The sequence below is a fragment of the Sciurus vulgaris genome, assembly GCF_902686455.1.
Source record: "Sciurus vulgaris genome assembly, chromosome: 10".
Classification (NCBI taxonomy): domain Eukaryota; kingdom Metazoa; phylum Chordata; class Mammalia; order Rodentia; family Sciuridae; genus Sciurus; species Sciurus vulgaris.
This window is the reverse complement of record NC_136470.1, coordinates 137,767,089-137,785,548: the sequence shown is the minus strand read 5'-3', so window position 1 is coordinate 137,785,548 and position 18,460 is coordinate 137,767,089. Positions and strand designations below refer to the sequence as shown.

The following is an 18,460-nucleotide window of genomic DNA, read 5'->3' as shown; positions in this document are numbered from 1 at the left end:
TATGACTAATAATTAGCCTGGCTAGATATTCCAAAGAGCTCACTATCCAACAGCAAAACTGAGGTGGTGTTAATGCAAGTAAAAATTTCCCAACCAAAGTCTATACTTTTTAATTGCAGATATTTCCAGTTCCAAACATTGTTGAAGGAAGATAAAATGTTTTCAAAACATAATCACACCTCCCTAATTTCTTAAACCGTGTGCCCTAAACTGAAGGTTAAGTTTTCTCTGTTTGTATAGGACTTAGGTGTAGGTGTGTGTGTGTGTATCAATCAAGACCCAGTGGGGAAATCATATTTTGATAAACTCCTGGGGCCATGCTGCTGAAGCATCCGATGAGCCTCGTGGTCTCTGGTGTGAAGGAGCTGTCGCCGAGCTGTCGGAGGTCCACTGGGAACCACAGGCAAACCAGCCACACGAGCAAGGATTGCGTGGCACAGGCCCCCACACTCAGAAAGGCTTGGTGCTGTGGGCTGATGCTCTGCACATGCTGCCTTGACATTCTTGGTGGTTTGTCTTTGAATTTGGGATTTTGTAAGTAAAATCCTGTTGAGACAGTGGAACATGTGCCATGAGCTTGGAGCCTCAGCTCAACTGAAATCTGGTCTCCCCCAAAAGGGTCCTGACTTCCCATTCCTGGTCATTGTACCAAGGGCCCCGCTGAGCTCCCCTGCCCTTCCTCCCCTCCCCTCATGACTGGGCTGCAGGTCTGGGCGGTTCAGGAACCCATGGGTGGGGACACAGGAAAGCTGGCCTGAACTGACCAGATGGCTCTGATTCTCAAGAGAAGCCGTAAGTCCAAAATTTTATAAGGGAAATCTCCTGATTTTTAAATGTTAACTCCCTTTATAAAAAAAATCAAAATATATGGCTAGGTGAACCTCCTATCCCAGGAAAACCAGCTCAGTCTCAAAGTCGTGCAGACCTAGCAGTGACCTCTTCCCTTCTGGACTAACTGAAGATAATAGAATATTAATTTATAAAATGACCAATTGTGGTGAATAGATTTCTCTCAAGAGTTATTTCTTATGTAAATTTAACATTTGAAACAAGTTTGGATACATAACTCTTTTAATAGTTCACAAAGTCCTTGGAACTTTGGTCTATAAATGCTTTCCAGACTCTGTGGGCTAGTTTCTTGTTGTGCTAATATTTATAATATGGCAATATCTGAAGCAGAAGTAATAAGAATATGTTTCATATCCTTATTACTGTGTTCTTTCTTGTTTTTCTGTTCTTTGTTTTGTTTTTTTAAGAAGGAAAACAGTCTTTTCCCTTCTAAAGATTTCATACTGTAAGGAAAAACCTCCCCAAGTCATTGTCTTGTTTATCTATCTAGAAGTACAGCCTTAAGAAGCAGCCCTTTTTCACAGCAGTCTAATATTCTCTAGAATTTCACTGCCCATGGCTTTCACAAGCCTGTCATGGGTAGCTCCTCCCAGCTCAGTACGATCACAGGTACCACAGTGGTGGGCATGATGAGAGTATGCACACCATGAAAATTAGATACATATTTGACTTTTTGTGTGGGGGGAGTCATTTACCAGCACACTACTGTCAAAAACCATATGTGGCTGGGTGCAGTGGTATACACCTGTAATCCCAGCAGCTCAGGAGGCTGAGGCTGGAGGATTGCAAGTTCAAAGCCAGCAACAGCAACTTAGTGAAAGCCTTAGCAATTCAGCCTCAGCAATTTCGTCTCAAAATAATATAAAAAGGGCTGGGGATGTGGCTCAGTGGTGGAGCGCCCCTGGGTTCAATTCCCTGTACAATAATAAATGAATAAATATGTGGCCAGTCGCTACCACATTGTGTGATGCAGAATATTTCCATCACAAGAAGTTCTGTTGGGCAGCATTGCTCTAAAAGGTGAAGACAGAAAGAAAGGAAGAAAAAAAGAAAAGCAAAAGTATGTCCAGGGAAACTTAATTGTATGGTGTTAGTAGACTATGGTGTGGTGTCCCCCTTCCCGCATCTCCAGACATCAGGCATTTTGAGGTCCTGCAGACAACCTAGCTAGGTCCAGCCAGGCCCTGAATCCACTTTGTCAGGACCTGAGCTATCCTTGGCAGCTCGGTGTAGACACATATGTTTATATATTTCCCAGGGTGACTGACTGATCAATGTGTTTCCATTTTACGTGGAAAAATAAGTCACACTAACTTTTACAAAGAAAATATAGAAGGCCTGTGGATGTCATGGGGTTCGTTTTCCTCCAATTAGAAGAGCATACTAGAATGACCCTCTTAAAAACCATAAGATCTCTGTTGTTACCTAGAAACTGTTGCCTACAAACTAAGGTTTACGAGGTTTATCTTACAGATATCTGACTTAATGTCAAGCGCTACTAGAGACCTAAGGCTGGAAGTGACCACTCTTAAAGAGAAACTCCGTGATTCCCACATCCGATACAGTGAAGAATCTGAATCAAAGAAAAAAGAAATTGAAAATCTAAAAAATTTGGTTGCAAAATTTGAATCTCGCTTGAAGAAGGAAATTGACAGTAATGATTCAGTTTCAGAAGACTTGAGGAAGGAAATGAAACACAAGTCAGAGGAACTGGAAAGAGTACTGCTGGCACAAACCCAACTGATACAGCAACTCAGCCAGTCCCAGGAGGAGGTAGGATGCAGACCATGGTGCCTTCGCAATTAGCATGAGACACGTTTTTGAGTTTTTTTGGTGTGTGGTGCCCGGAATTGAACCCAGGGCCTTGTGCATGCAAAGCAAGCACTCTACCAACTGAGCCATTCCCCAGCCCCTGCCTCCCACCCCTGCTTTTTTTGTTTGTTTTATAAGACACTTTTTTTTTTTTTTTTTTTCAAAAAGCAAATTAGCAAAACACGAAGGGCAGCTTGGTGTCATGGCAAGTGGCTGGCTCTGTCCTTAACTAGGCAGCCACTTACCTCTGGACCTGGCTTCCTTCTGTCTAAGATGAATACACTGAACGACATAATCTCTGAAGTTCCCTCTGTGCCCCATTCAGTGCTGCAAATGACTAAAGTCTCCAAGAGTAGGAGCCTTTAGGTATTTGTGTCTTTTTCGTTTTAACATGGAATCTTTGCTTCTTAAGTTAAAAAGTTATTTGGACAATATAAAAACAAATTTACTTTAGTGTTTTACATTGCTGTCAACCTAAACTCATAAGGTGATTTACATGCTTTCGTCTTCTTTCTTAGGTATGCATAATCATTCCAGCAGTGTTTTTTCTGCAAACAGATTGGAAACTTTTTTCTAACAAAGTCTTATTTCTGAACTGAGAAGCAGTTTAGAAATAGGGGAACACTCACTTGTTCTCTGATCTCCACCATCTGCTGCATTACACTGTTTGATCCCATTTATGACGGTAGAACAAATAAAGACTGGGTGGAGGTGGATTCTGGCTGTCAGGGAGAAATCAAATTTTTGCTGGGTTTTCCTTAATGAAGGAAAAAAAGTAATAAAGCAACAGTAGTATCAATTACTAAAACTAAATATGCCACGTTCTTGCTATATTATTATCAACTAAAGTAGAAAGTTTTTATCACCATTATAACTATGAAGTGAACCTATCCCAACGAGATAAAAGCTAAAATATGGAATGGACAAAATACTGGATCAAGAATAATGCCTAAGAAAACTTAATAAAATAGAAATGACTTACTTTTTATGGATGGGGGACTGATTGAAAAGCTTAAGAAATGTCCATAAGGTCACACAATTTGGTGGAGCCCAGATTCAAAGTTAAATCTCTTGGTATGATGTTTCTTCTTTTGAGAAACCTGAGTTCTAGCAAATCTGGCTTTAAATTTCAAGGTGACCTCAGACTTTACACAAGATATCGCCTAGCCTCAACTATCTACCTACTTATTACTTTTAAAATGAAAACAAACCAATTTACACGCTCCTTAGGCCTCTGGATGGTGAGGGGTTCAGGGGATTGTCCCCCTTCCCCAGCAAGGGAGCTGCTTCCCAAGCCAGGCAGGAGAGGAGGAGAGCAGAGTGGACACATGCCACCACAGAACTGAGGGACAGAGGGTGATGCTGGACAGCAGTGTGGCCGCTTCAGAGGAGAGGCAGCAGGTGGAGGAGGGAAAGGGCAAGGCAACTAGCCCACAGGTCTGAATCCTAAGAGAAACTGAAGTCAGAAAGGTAGGAGTAACGTAACTGGGACAGGCAGAGAGAGACAGAGGTGTCAAATTCAGAAAATAAAAATTCTCATCTGGGTGCAAGGCACCATGCTAGGTGAGCACAGGAGATGTGATTCAGAGCAAGACCATGTCTGCCACTTCCTGCCCCCAAAGAAGACTCAAAGAAGATCTTTCATGAGTGATTAAGTTAAATCCTCTCCAGAGGAGAGAATGACCTAAACAGAAATTTATCTATGAAAAGCATAGATGAAAAGCTAGGCAATTCACCTTAGGAGCCTGTATTTATTATGTTTTTCTATGTGGCAAATTACCTCCAAATTCAGCAGTTTCAAACTACAAAATTATCTCATTGTTTCTGCGGATCAAGAATCCAGCATTGTCTAGCTGGTTGGGGGTCTCGCACCAGACCACATGGTGTCGGCATGTGCTGAAGGGTGCGGTCTTGCCTGGAGGACCAGCTCACAGTGCGTCCACTGGTTCCCTGGTGGCCAGGAGGGTGCTAGGACAGGAGCTGCAGCCCTTGTATAACCGAGTCTGAGAAGTGCCATCCCTCTGCCCGTGTTGCTTGCTACAGACAATGCAGTAAGCTCGGCCCACACTCGGGGTGAAGCGAGCGCTCAAGTTTGACCATTGGGACTGCAGAAACCACTGTGTCCATTTTAAAGACTTCCAATCGTAGGCCTCTGGAGGTGATTTTAGCAAGAAAAACCAGAGCAAAAACAAAGAGATTTTGTTACCACACAAAAGGAGCTACATCTGGTGCTGTCTTGCTCTTTAGTTATAAAAGAAAGCAACTTAGAAGTGAGGTTTCATTTAAAATATATATGGACTTTTGAAAGAAGACACTGGGTTAGTATATAAATGGTCATTGGTCATTATTAGAGAGGAGAAAAGTTAAGATAAAATTAATTAAAGATGAGCATGGGGCAGCCGTGGGAGCGGCAGATGGGGTTTTCCATTTGAAGTTACCAGCATCTCCTCTGGGGTAAATGATTGGAACTGAAGTGTAAGTGAATAAGGCTATTTCTCTGACTGAGCCAAAATCCAGAACATGCTTATGAAAATAGGGAATGGGCCAATAAAAGTGACAGGATTTATGAGCCAGAAAGAATAGAGGCTGTGAATGGAAACATTAAAGTGAAAAGTACTATTTTCTTTTTTGATCACACATTCCAGACACTTAAAATTTCTTGAGTTCTGGAAAAAGAAGCAACATTTAAGTGGAGAACAAATTCCCATTAAAATAAAGAATTAGTGGCCAAATAGGGAGGCTAAATTAAAAGGAGGAAAGTCCTATTCTCTTTCAAGAGGCCAAAGAAGGGGCAGACTTTGCTTTTAATTGTGTAGAGGAAAGTTCTCCCTGCTAACCTCCGAAGGTAAGCAGGCCTTCCCAAGTGGAGCGGGCGCACTGAATTAACAACAGCAACAGAAGGTGCAGCAAGGAAAAGGGTGCAGGTCACTGAGAAGGGAGAAAATGGAAAATAAAACTGTACTGGAAACGTAACTGCGAACAAAAGCCCCTAACAATTCTTACTGAGGAACAGACGTAAACATTAAAACTTTCGAACTTCAAAAACAAAAAAAGAAAAGGAAGTGAGAAGAGAAAGTCGATGTGTCAAAGAAAAGCAAGTTATCATCACAGCCCAGGTGAACGTGGGCACATGCTCTGAGGCCAGGTTGCCCTCATTCCTGTTCATGTAAATCTTGTCAAGAGATGTGGTCTCACTGCACGGCCTTATGGAAAGCCAGAGAAAGAGTATGGAAGATTAAGGGAAAATATCTCAAAAGCTCACATAAGAGAACTAAAGGAAAGCCAGTGCAGAGCGCTCGACGTTTTTGTTGTTCTCAGACTGTAGGTAAAGGGCAGAAAGGAGCATAAATGTTTAATCCTCCAATTCTTGTTGCCCATCCAATGAAGATGGAAGATATTCAGAAAGTAACGCTCTTGGCTGAACATGGAGAATTGTACAGATATGTTTATCTACTTCATTTCGCTGCCACAGAAATGGCAAAATTCAATGAAAAGTGAATAATCCAGGAGGAGGAAGAGAAAAAGAGGAGTAGATGCTGGATGGGAAGATGCTGCTGGGCCGGTCGCAGTGGCACACGCCTATGATCCCAGCGGCTCGGGAGGGAGGCTGAGCCAGAATTGTAAGTCTGAGGCCAGCCTCGCCAACTTTGTGAAACCCTCTGAAACTTAGTGAGACCCTGTCTCAAAATAAAACACAAAAAGGGCTGGGGAGCAGCTCAGTGGTAAAGTCTTCTGGGTTCAGCAGAAGAAAAGATGTTGATAAGATTTTGGAACATGAAAAGCAAATGGCTGAGAGGTAACCACAGACCATTGACTTAGCAGACTATAGACCGTTGAGACCTAATGTCTGTGGTGATGAGGCAGGGGGTCCGAAAGGAACAGACCTAACCCTGGAGGCTCGGGAATGGAGACACCAGGTACCTCTGAAAGAGGGACAGAAGAGAGGAGCTGAAAGCAGCACTGCTTGGAAGATTGTAAAAGGGGCGAGTAGATCTTCAGGTGGCTTCCCCAGTCCCCACGCAGCCTGGAAGGACACTTGAGGTCATTCTCCAGCGAAACTGAATGGGAGAGGCACTGGACCTGAGCATGCAAGACAGCAGAGTGTGGGATAAAGCAAGAGCCAGAGGAGAGCCTGCCAGTTAGGTGGGAGAGCTCCCAGCTCCCGTCACACTCAGCCCCCAGAACACTGGCCAGCAGGCTGATAGGTCAGTAGCCAAGAAGCTGAGAGAGCCCTCAAGGGAAATGAGCTCCTCAAAGAAGAGAGCTGTGCATTCTGACCATTGGGGTGGCCCCGTGAAATGACCATGTCACACACAAGCTGCCTACTCAGGTGTAGCAGCCAATGAGCCCTACCCATGCACATGGAGCTTCAGGTAGCACTCGGGGGACTCAGCACGAACAGCCAGAGGTCTCCAAGTGTTTGAGAAGCACATGTATTATAAAGGACAGAAACCAGAAATGAACAAGTAAGGGTGGGGGGAGAAGAACTTAGATGTAACACAGGGTCAGCAGAGTGCTTCAGGAAAAAGGTCTAATTAACGTCAGATTAGTCCAGTTTCTGTTACCAGTAACACAACACCACACACTGGGTAAATTATAAAGAAAAGAAAAGAGATTTATTTTGGCTCATGATTCTGGTTGCTTAAGGTCAAAAGGGCATATCCATTGATGGCATTTTTGCTGGCAGAGTCCTGACGTAGCACAGGACATCCCATGAGAAAAGACCAAGAACATGTGTGTGTGTTCTTCTCTCTCTTCCTCTTCTTATAAAGCCACCAGGATTCAGTCTGATAGGCTTCACCCTAATGACTTTATCTAATCTTATCAACTCCCAAAGGTCCACCTCCAAACACCATAGTTGAATTAAGTTTCATCCCTTCATATCTTACACTGGGGATTAAATTTCAATACATGAAGCCTTGGGAACACACTCAAACTACACACAAACCACAGCAAATATTCTGACACAGAAGAAGAGATGCTGTTGTATTGTTGAACAGGAACAAGAAGCTATGAAAAAAGAACAAGAATGTAAAAAATAGAAAGAAAATTGATATTTGGGCCATTGATAAAGATAAAAAAGATTCCCAGAAAGTAGTAGGAAAAAAAAAAAGCAAGGAGATGGAGAGGGAAGAAAAGAAAATTAGGGAACTGAGCCAGAACATCTGATAACCCACTGGTAGGAATTCCAGAAAGAGAGAACAGAGGAAGTGGAGAGGAGGAAACTACCCAGGAGTTAGGTTCAAGGACACAGCCAAGAACAGAAGCACCCACTGAGTGCTTACACAACACAGGAGGGCACCCAGCCCCGCCAGGGGCATTCATCATGAGACGTCAGTGCCCTGAGCTATGCTGACAAACACAGGTACTGAGAACCTTCAGAGGTGGGAAGCAGGTCACTGTAGAAGGATCAAGAGTCAAAATGGCATAAGAATTCTTAACAGCCACAATAGAAAATGAAAGAAAATGCCTTCCAGGTTCTGAAGGAAAGCGACTCCCAGCCTGGCAGTCCTGCCAACCATCGAGCAAGCACAGTGTCAAATACGGTATTTCCTGTGGTGGGGCCGTCTTAAATGGTTCTTCCCTTGCAGCCTTTCTCAGGAAGCTCCTAGAGGAGATGTGACACCATAGCGAGAGAGAGACGAAGAAAGGGGAGAAGCAGCAATCAAGAAATCGGGGCCTCACCCCGGGAGGGAAGGGTGCCCGGAATCCCTAGGACGAGAGTCAGAAGCACAGTGGATTTCTAGAACAGCCAGGCTGTGCAGAGCAGAATGGAGGGGTCCTTAGAACTGTCTGCAAGAGCAGAGAAAAGCTGTGAATAATACGGAGTACTCGGATATGTGGAGAGGATATTTATATTCATGTGAGTTTGGTAAAAAATTAGTTATCAACACCTGGAAAACGTGTAGATGAACAATGAGACAATAACTCTCAGTGAAGTGCTGGAAAGGAAGAGCAGGCAGAGGCGCACGCTCTCTGGCTCAGGGGCGCGTGATCTTGGACACGAGGGCCACACAGAATAACACAGGGGACAGCAGCTGTGGTGGAAATACGACGTGCGGGCAGAGAGGAAGCCGTGTGAGGCCAGGATTGGGACAGGAGGCTGACCCTCACCTTCAGATAAGTTCACCCGAGCTGAAAGGCTCGAGGTAGCTGCCTATTGATGTCACCTAGCACGTGGACATGCTGGCGTTAGCGCGCCTGCTGCGTCAGCCACGGAGGCGTCCCAGAGGCTCTGCATCATCCCAGAAGAGACTCGTGGCTGACACTTGGAGTGGGTGAGCTCAGCCAGGGAATGAGGTAATGGAGAAGAGGCTTGGGAACAGGAGTTCCACCTTTTAAAGGCGAGGAGGAAGAGGAGGGTCAGCAATGGCTACAGAAGTAGGCAGACACCGCCAAGGACTCCAGGACAGAAAGTTTCGGAAGGAGAGAGGGAGCGTGCAACTCTGCCAGTCCACAGTTACCTGAGAACCTGAGGCTCAGACAGGTGAGGAACTGAAATGAGTTCGAGTCTCAGAAGAGCTGGAGCAGCCCCTCCGGGCAGTGACATCAGCATTCCCAGTGACGCATCTGCATGTCCTCACTTAGTGTCGTAAATAAGACTGGCAGATCGTGTCAGCCAACGGTATGAGTTACAGAATTTTTCTTGCGGAGAGTTTTGGATGCCAAGACGCGGGGCGAGGACTGCAGCCTGTGCTGCCCGCGTCCCAGCTGCCGTTGTGATTTATGTGATGCTCTTCGCCTGACCAGCTCGTGGCATTCTGGATCTGGTTTTTGGCTTACAAAACAAATAGGGGGAGTCCCAGTTATCTCTCTGGGGTTACAGACACAGCGAGATCGGCCTGGATCCAGGAAGGCTCCACTCAGCAGCGGGTACCCCTGGGGGAGAGGGAGGGACGGGCAGGACTTTCACTTGTACATACTCTAAAAATGTTGGGCTCATGAATTATTTTAAACTTCGGTGTTTTTACGTATTTTCTAAAGGTAAAATCTGTTTTTTTGTTTTTTTGGTTTTTTTTTCTTTTTAAGAAACCCTATTTGTTTAGAAAAGTTTATGAGTAAACCTGGCAAGGATAGATTTCTGTAAACCATAAAAGATTAAAAGTCTATAGCATTTGCAAACACAAAACTTCATTTTCAGAAGAGATCTCCCTGGTTGTTAGGATATGCGCTTACCGTACTCGCACATTCAGTCAGAATGGAGAAAACAGCGCACCTTCTCTGGTGGAGATCAAAGTACCATGAGTGAGTCACCAATAGGGTAAAAACAGACGACAGGGTCTCCTCAAAGTGAGACATTGAGGACGTTCTCTAGGGGCAGTTCCGGCCTGGCAGGCAGAAGGGAGGACAATGAGCTGGGAACCTGGGAGCCTTAGCCTTGGGGCACAGGACAAGATGCCCAGACAGAGTCACCACCTGTGAAGAGGGATACGTCTGGATATTGAAAGAAGACGTGTGTTTGTTTTGTTTAATTAATAATAATCAAATCTTTTTTTTATATACTGGGAATTGAACCCAGGGGAACTTTACCACTGAGCTACATCCCCTGCCTTTTTTATTTTTAATTTCGAAATAGGGTCTCAGTAAGTTGCTGGGGGCCTCACTAATTTGCTAAGGCTGGCTTTGAACTTGTGATCCTCCTGCCTCAGCCTCCTGAGTTGCTGGGATTACAGGTGTGTAGCACCATGCCTGACAATACAAATTAAATCCTGATTCAAATTGTACTGTTGACTTAGAAAAGTAAATCCTGAATACGCTGTCTTCGTGGGCTTTTCCTCCCAATGCGGAAACTCTGCTCTGAGATGCATCAGCTAAGAGATCCTTGCCCTCAGTTTCTATAGTGTTAAACCCGGTATGTTGGCTATGGTTGGTTTTATAGTTGGCAGCATGGAAATATAATGCTAAGATCCACCTGCCTGACATCCATCTTGCTTCTATCCTGGAAATTTATTCAGAGTCTCATTCTGGCCTCAGCAGAAGGCCACTTCCACAGTCTTTCTGCGGTGTTTTGATGATGAGCTGAACAGAAGCCTCTAAATGGGAGCTTGGCACACCCTTTGCCAACCCCTGCTCCTCTTTCTGGTTTCCACACCTTTCCACAGCGTTTTCCTTCATCTCAGCACCCCCACCAGCTGCCCTGCGGCCACCGGCGCCCCTGGGATCTGTCTAGTTAGAGTTGGCGGAAACTGCATGCCTGATCATTCCATGACGGACGTGGACGTCGCCGGGTATAAAGTATGACGACGCCCGCCACCCATCTGTGCTTACTCTTCTCTGAGGACTTGCTCCCTTCAGGTTATGCCAAATACAGCTGACTCTGAACACCACAAACAGGAGTCTCACCTTCAGGACGATCAGGTTACCCGGCACAGCCCTCTCTTGCTTCTTCCAGTGTTTCTGGAATAGAAAGAAACCCAGCTGTCTCTAAGGATAAAAATGAAAACAAACATAAAAATAAACCACTCTTTCACTGCCAAGTGTGGGGGAGATTGGCCATTTTTAATATTAGAAATTTAAAACAGATGGTGAGCTAATTTATATTTTCATTTTGACATTTACCTACTCAGTGGGGGTGCGATTAAGCCATATTTTAAGCTCATCGTGGCCTTTATCTGAAAACTTTGCCGAGCTATCTATCAACTATGCTGGCCACCAATCGGCAGAGCGTAAGGACCCAGGAATCTGGTCCTCCCGCCCCAGACCACCCTAACCAAGGGTTTCGTGGGATAGGGGCCTCCTGCCCCCCACCCCCGTCTTGCCCACTCCGAACCCTTTCCCACGGTGCTGGCGGAGATCCTCCTTCCTTGTGGCTGGACCTGCCAGCCCTGCCTGACGTCAGCCCCTCCACGACTGCGTGTGACCCTCGGGATTAAGCCACAGCTCTGGAGTTTGCCAGATTGCTTCTGAACCTGGCTGCTGTCTCCTCCCGCTCTGTCCTGGTCTGGCCTTGGCGGTGGACTTGCCCTGAGTCACACTGAGCCGCGCTTCACCGTGAGGTGCGCCTCTCATGCCAGCCTTGGCGCTCGCTGCCCACTCTGCCTGGAGACCCCCCTGCCCTTCACCTGGCCAGGCCTCCCTCCCACTTCCGCTTCTGGTTCAGCTGCACTCCAGCACACGCTTTGGCCTCGCTGCGGTAAAACATGGCCAGAGAGAGCTGTCTGGAAAATATGCGGCTTCCCTGGAAGTTCTCACATGACCTGCAGTTTTTAGGATTGCTTTGTTTTTGGTTTCGTGGATTAAACCCAGGGGCACTTAACCACGGAGCCACAGCCACGGCCCTTTTTTATATTATATTTAGACACAAGGTCTCACCGAGTTACTTAGGGCCTCTCTAAGTTGCTGAGGCTGGCTCTGAACTCGTGATCCTCCTGCCTCAGCCTCCCGCACCACTGGGATTACAGGCCTGCGCCACAACATATTCCACCGTCCCGGGTTTCTCACCTTGTTGGTGAAAACACGGATTAAAGTGCTGCACAGCCTTCCTCGTGCCTAGATCGCTGAAAACCATCCAAACCCAGGGACGATTCTCCTCCTGGATGATGGAATTTTCCACTGATGTGTCACTGACTCCAGCCACATCCACATGTCTTGTCACACCCTGTCACTCTGCTCCTGAAATGGCAAACTTCTAAACTTGTAAGTGCTCTATTTCCATTTTAATTGCCCTGTGATTGAATGAATTTTAACATCTGAACTGCTTCTTGGACGCTGCTGAGGTGCGATCTCAATTTTAGAGGAGGTGGGAGCAGCGGCCCAGGGTACAAAGCATTATGAGGTTCACATCAGATTTCATGTGTTTTGGCACAAAAATAAAAGCCCCAACTTTGGATCTTTTCTTCAGTTCAGAGTCTTCCTGGTTTTGAAAATATTAGAAGAAAGAGAATGAATCCTCCGTTCCCAAGACTAGTAGCCTTGGAGAAGGATGGGCTCCAGGGCAGCGGCCCAGGAGGTGGTGGGAGCTGCGGCGTGCGGCACAGCCCTTGGGGACGTGTTTCCGTTCACCCCACCTCTTCATTCTCTCCTGGTCTCTCGCCTAAAACACCTCTCCATGCCCCACCGTAGGGATGTTTTCTAGGATACCATTCCTTTCCTTTCAGACTTTAGTGTTAATAAATTGGCTGAATTCTGCTTCTACTGAAATGAGAGCTCTGGTCATCTCTGTCCCCACCGCTGGCCTCATGTAATCGCATCTGTCATCTTGTCAGCGATTTGCCCACCTTGTTATTTGCTGCTGCCCATGGTTTTCTTTTATTTATTCTAATAAAATGCATTCCTTCTTGTGGTTTTCTTGATCAGGGTATTTTTATCCTGACTCACTAAAAGCCACTTAAATCTGGTCACTTGGACACACTTTTCCCATACTCTTTCTGTTGGTGCATAATAACTGCACATAACGGTGGCGCTTATGTTAGGTGTTCACTTGGGCAGGAGATACAGCAACAGTGCTTGGCCAGCATCCCTCCCCAGCACTCCCCCTCCCGGCCCTCCCTCCCGGCCCTTTCCTCCACTTTTCTGATCTCCCTTCATTTTTCCTGGGATTCCTGCCTCACCTTTCTTTCCTTTTTCCTCCAGCTTCTACATATCAGAGAAAACACATGGCCCTTGGATTTCTGAGTTTGGCTTATTTTGCTTGACATAATGTTCTCAAGTTCCACCCATTTCCCTGCAGATAACATAATTTCATGTTTCTTTGTGGCTGAATAAAACTGCGTGGTGTGTAGAGACACATCTTCTTTATCCATTCATCCATCGATGGACTCCTAGGCTGGTTCCACCGTTTGGCTGCCGTGAACTGTGCTGCTAGAAACTTGCTGTAATGTGCTGACTGACCACTCAGTTTAAATGCCAAGGAGAGGTGTAGCAGGGTCACGTGGTGGTTCCATCCCTAGCCTTTAGGGGACCTTCCATACTGGCTTCTAGAGAAGCTGTGTTAATTTACAGTCCCACCAACAGTGTAAACACTTGGGACACATTTTGCCAGCTTGTTCCAGCAGCAGACAAGAAGCATAATGCTCCTGGAGTGTTTTCCTTAACTTTAAGAGAAAGTTTAGATCAATAGAGTTTCAAACCCATGGGCAAAAGCAAACAAAATGTCTTACCGTTTATTTCTTCAAGGGAACACAATGGACCCTGCCTGCTTGATGCGGTGGTCAGACAACTAATCTGGGCCCAGGCAGATGGAGCAGGGCTCTGGGGCCAGACAGGGCTCCACCACGCAGAGCTGGGGTGCTCTCAGCAGGTTGCAAGGCCGGTCAGAGCTGCACTGCTTCTTTGACAAATACAGTTGTTGGGAGCAGTACGTAAGAGGACGGGCGAGGGCAGCGTGTTCATCTCACCCCGCTTCCCCTGCCTTTTCAACAGCATTTCAGGTACAGTGGATGAAAGCCGGCAGTGAAGCCACATGCACCATGGCTTCTGCTTCCTCCAAAAATACAAAACAGAAATAACTGGAAGCAAGTAATTAGCCCATGATTTTTTTTAAGCCCGTGATTTTGAAAAAGTATGTAAATATGTGGACCACATATGTTTGTAAATACTATATGTAAGTGCTGAGACATGCCACTAATTTTATAAAAAACTACTGGCTAATCTGGAATTGCTCCATATTCTTCTATTCTGATTGCCAAATTTGGAGTTGAGTAGTTTTCTGTCCATAATCACAGAAACTCAGATACGGGAAGCTGCCGCTTTTGTGAGTCCCACTGAAGGACAGCAGTCAGCAGACCCTCAGGAGGATCTTTTCCACCAAGAGTCAGCTTTGGAAGTGCACGACTGATTTTAGAAACAAGTTAACCTCCTGGAAATTCATTCTGAGTCAATGAATTCTATAGTGCAGTCGTTTTAATTGTGCATGTATTAAGACTACTTTGAACTGCTTATTTTCTCATTGGGGAGATGAGACTCATTGGGGATATTGGGGAGACTAAGACCTAGCTTTACCAGGGCTTCAAAGGAATTTTGACAAACTCCAAAGATGAAAGAGGAGGAACTACTGAACTAAACATGTAGATGCTCAGGACTCGAAGGGGCCTTGCTGGTGTCTAGTGCAAGTTTGAATCTGTCTCCGTGCATCCTTGCCAAGTGAGATTTGGCTCTTCCAAATGCCATCCAGACAGCTGTGACTGTTAAAAAGTTAAGCCTATCTTAAGCTCCAAGCTTATGTACCCTTGGGTCCAGACTCTCTTAGGGACATAAAAAGTAGTACTGTTCAAACTCGTCAGCTGCAAACTTCTTGAGGGCAAGGACCATGCTATAGTTCGGGTGGTGGGCATCCCCTAAGGCCCATGTGTTAACGGCTTGGTTCCCCAGGGTGACACTATTGGGAGGAGGTAGAACTTTTGGGAAATGGGACATTGCGGGAGGTCCTTAGGTCATTGGAGGTGTACCCTCAAAAGATGTGTGTGACTCAATGAGTCCTCCCTTTCTGTTTCCTGGCTAATGATTTCTATGAACTGCTACATTGCACGTGCCACCCTTGCAAGAGATCCAAAGCAATGGACTGATCTTGGATTGAAACCTGCAGAACCATGAGCCAAAATAACCCTTTTCTCTTTATAAGTTAATTATTTCAGGTGTTTTGTTATAGTAACATGAATATATAGTAACTGTATCCACTACAACTTCTAGTAACTTGATAAATGATTGCTGAGTGGAGTTAAAAACACAAGATAGTGTTCTTTATTTTGGGATACTAGCTTATAGAATGGCAAATGATCTAAATTTAAAATTCATTGAAAAAGCATCATATAAATAGTTGATTTTATTGTTCAAATGCTATAGCTGATAGATTTTATTCTTTGGATTTAAAATTCAAGCAATTTGACCTATTTCTCTTAGGTACTGCCACATGCATCACTATAATGAGTCTAATGAATCTTAACGGTTGGACATCACGTTGCAGAACATACTGAGATCCGAGGCACGCACACCGACGCAGGTGTTAGAAGGCCTAGGCTCTGCCCCAGACCCACCCTGCCATCCAGGGCCGCTCAGACTCTTGGCCCCTGGCTCTTGGTGCGCTCCTGCAAGGCAAGGGCTGGACCAGGCGCGCTCCCAGCGCTCCTCCTGGCGCCACAGAGGGCGAGCCCAGACCTCTGGGGGCGCGGTCTCGGTGCCGCCGCCGACGCCTGTCCAGTGCCGTGCACTGTCTGAAGCCAGGGCTGCTCTCCTTCTCTTTGCAGAACGCCTTTCTCCAGGAAACGGTGCGCAGAGAGTGCGAAGAACGCTCCGAGCTGACGCAGGCCCTGAGCCAGGCCCGGGAGCAGCTGGTGGCGCTGAGGAAGCTCAGCGGAAGTGCGCCGCGGGCCGCCGGCTCGCTCGGCCGAGGCAGCCCGACCCTCCCCGCCCCAGCCGCGGGCGACCGCAGGGACGGCAGCCGAGCGGCGCCGCGCGCGGGGCGAGGGGTCAGGACGCCGAGCGCGCCCGGGGCGCCCCGACGCTCCTTCTCCCCGCCCGCAGGCCCGCCCGCGCTCCCGCAGCTGCAGCCGCCCCGGGCCCGGGCGCCCTCGCAGCGGCTGGCCGCCACTCTCTGGAGGAGGCTGAGTCAGCAGTGATGCCCCACGGCAGGCGCTCCTCCAGCGTGCAGGCCGCGGGCAGCCCGTCCACCGTGGGAAGGGCAGCGCGGCAGCCACCACCGGGAGGCCTGCAGATCACAACTGCTGAGCGACTGGTCCCACGTCTGTCTCCTTGTGCCCTGCGCGCGTGCGCTCTCCGAGGTCGCGGGAACGTTTCATCTAGTCTTTTCCTTCTAACCTTTTTTTTTTTTTTTGCACCATTACAAGTAGACATATTGTTCCCCAAAATTGATGGCGTTGGTTTTGTTAGTGTGTGTTTGTTGAGCTAAATAGGTTACACGTATATATAAGCACTCCAAATAGAGAAAGTATTTTCGCCCTTAATTAGACAATTTCCAAAATACCTCGTTCAAATGCGCAGTAGCAGCAAAGCCTTACCTTCACCCTGCGGCCCACTTGTTTGGTGGGTTCTCTTCAGGCCGTGCAGAAGTAAGGATGGAAACTCTGCCAGAGGAGTCTTCCTTAGTGACTGGGACTTTCTAGGACCAGTGGCAGCATCTCCAACTCGAGGACAGGGAATTTACTTCATAGATTGTGAAGCCTCACCTTGAAAATATTGCCGGGTAGAAATTTTCTGCATGTAATGCTTTGGGCACTCAGAGTCGGGTTGGAACGCGCATCCTCCGGCCATGGGAAGACAGCTGACCTCCAGGTAGCTTAGTGAGGGAAGCAGAGCTCACTTGGGATTCCAATTCTATTACCCAAGAAAATGGGTAGCTATTAACACACTTTCTTGTTTTCAGAGTGAAAAAGTAAAACCAGAAAGCAGATCAGCTATTTTAAGTTATCTTAAGGCTTCATGCTCCTCCTGGTCTTAAACATAATTCTTTACCTTTGACTAATATTCATCTTTTTTCTATCTGATAGCAGCATATTTTCTTCAAAAAAATAAACTAACTTAAATCTTTCCTCTGACTACAATCCTCCATGGACATCCAAACTTCCTACTCACATATCGGAATGATAGTAATGTGAAATGTAGTATAAAATTCTCTCCTAATTGCTTACTTCATTAATGAGAGAATCCAAAGGTATTTGGAATCTCTCCCATGTGTATAAAGGGTAGAGTCGCCAAGCAAAATCATGTTTATCTCCAGTGTTTCAAATAGAGTGTTTTAACCTCAAACAAAAAAAACAAACAAAAAATCCACATTAGACCCACTAATTTCTCCCTCTTGTTCAAGGAGAGCATCTGTTAGGGCCAGACACTAACTTCTGGGTTACAGAGATATTGCTGCTCCTGGTAATGACAGTTGGCAAGTGAGCATGGCCTAAGATGGAGGCACTGGCTGGATGGACAGGACACCCTCACCCTCTCTTTGAGATAAGGCGTAGATGCCCCAAGAGCTTGCACACTGCCTAGGCAATGCAGCTACTTGGTGATAGAGTTGCCATCACCACGCCCCGTTTTACACCTCACGAGAGATTTCCATGCTCCACCATGCCTGTAATCAGTAGCACCTATGCATGTAATCAGCATTTTTCTTTAAGGGTGCTCACTTTTTAATCTTTTATTCGCATCAGAAGGACATCGGATTCAAGGAAGAATAACTGAAATAGCAAGCTTGGTTTGATTTGCTGGTTATATTTTTCCTAATGCACTTTAAAATAAATATGTATCTTAAAATAAGAGATGTTCCTTGGTGCACAGCTAACACCATCTTGTGAGAGGCCAGGACCACAGCACTACACCTCCTTGTCTCTGACCTGTCCTTTGCTGATTTAAATCCCAAGTGCTGGTGACAGCCCTGAGGCATGCCTGGGCTGCCAGCCTCGGCCCAGGGCCTGCCTGCTGCTTCCTATCAGGAACAGTTGCAGCCCTCCTATCAGGAACCGGGGCTGTGATGGGGTCTTCCTCTTCCCTAGATCACGAACATATTTAGATTGATAGAGCCACACAAAAGCATTTCTACAGCGAGGTAAAGACTACCAGTGCAAAACCTGGCTCCTCAGCTTGTTCGGCTCTGAAAGTGATGACGCTGAGAACAGAATCATGGTCTGCACTAAGGTCGTCATGTTCCACTTAGATGTCCGAGAAGCGATTCCATGGATAAACAAAACAGTATTTGCCTTTATTTTAACCTACACCATTTGAATGGTATAGAATAAACTATGTGCTTTTAAAAAAAAAAAAAAATAGCATTAAAGTATGTAAGAACACATTCAAATTATCCTTGATTTTTCTCAGTGATGGATGAACTCCTGCCAAGAAACAGTATCAGGAA

General features: G+C 46.2%; 1 protein-coding gene across 14 annotated transcripts in view; it reads left to right on the top strand.

The window, feature by feature from the left end:
* Nucleotides 1–17,335, top strand: part of LEKR1 (leucine, glutamate and lysine rich 1) — a 200,321-nt gene extending 182,986 nt beyond the window's left edge. For 12 of the 14 annotated variants that reach the window (XM_079101109.1, XM_079101108.1, XM_079101101.1 and 9 more), the window contains 2 exons: nt 2,323–2,622; nt 15,843–17,335. In XM_079101109.1, coding sequence (XP_078957235.1) covers nt 2,323–2,622; nt 15,843–16,214 — 672 coding nt within the window. In that variant the 3' untranslated portion in view covers nt 16,215–17,335. Of the gene's footprint in view, nt 1–2,322; nt 2,623–3,179; nt 7,710–15,498; nt 15,538–15,842 lie in introns of those variants that run through there. The other 2 variants (XM_079101107.1, XM_079101106.1) reach the window with 2 other exon arrangements.
* Nucleotides 17,336–18,460: the final 1,125 nt, after the last annotated feature.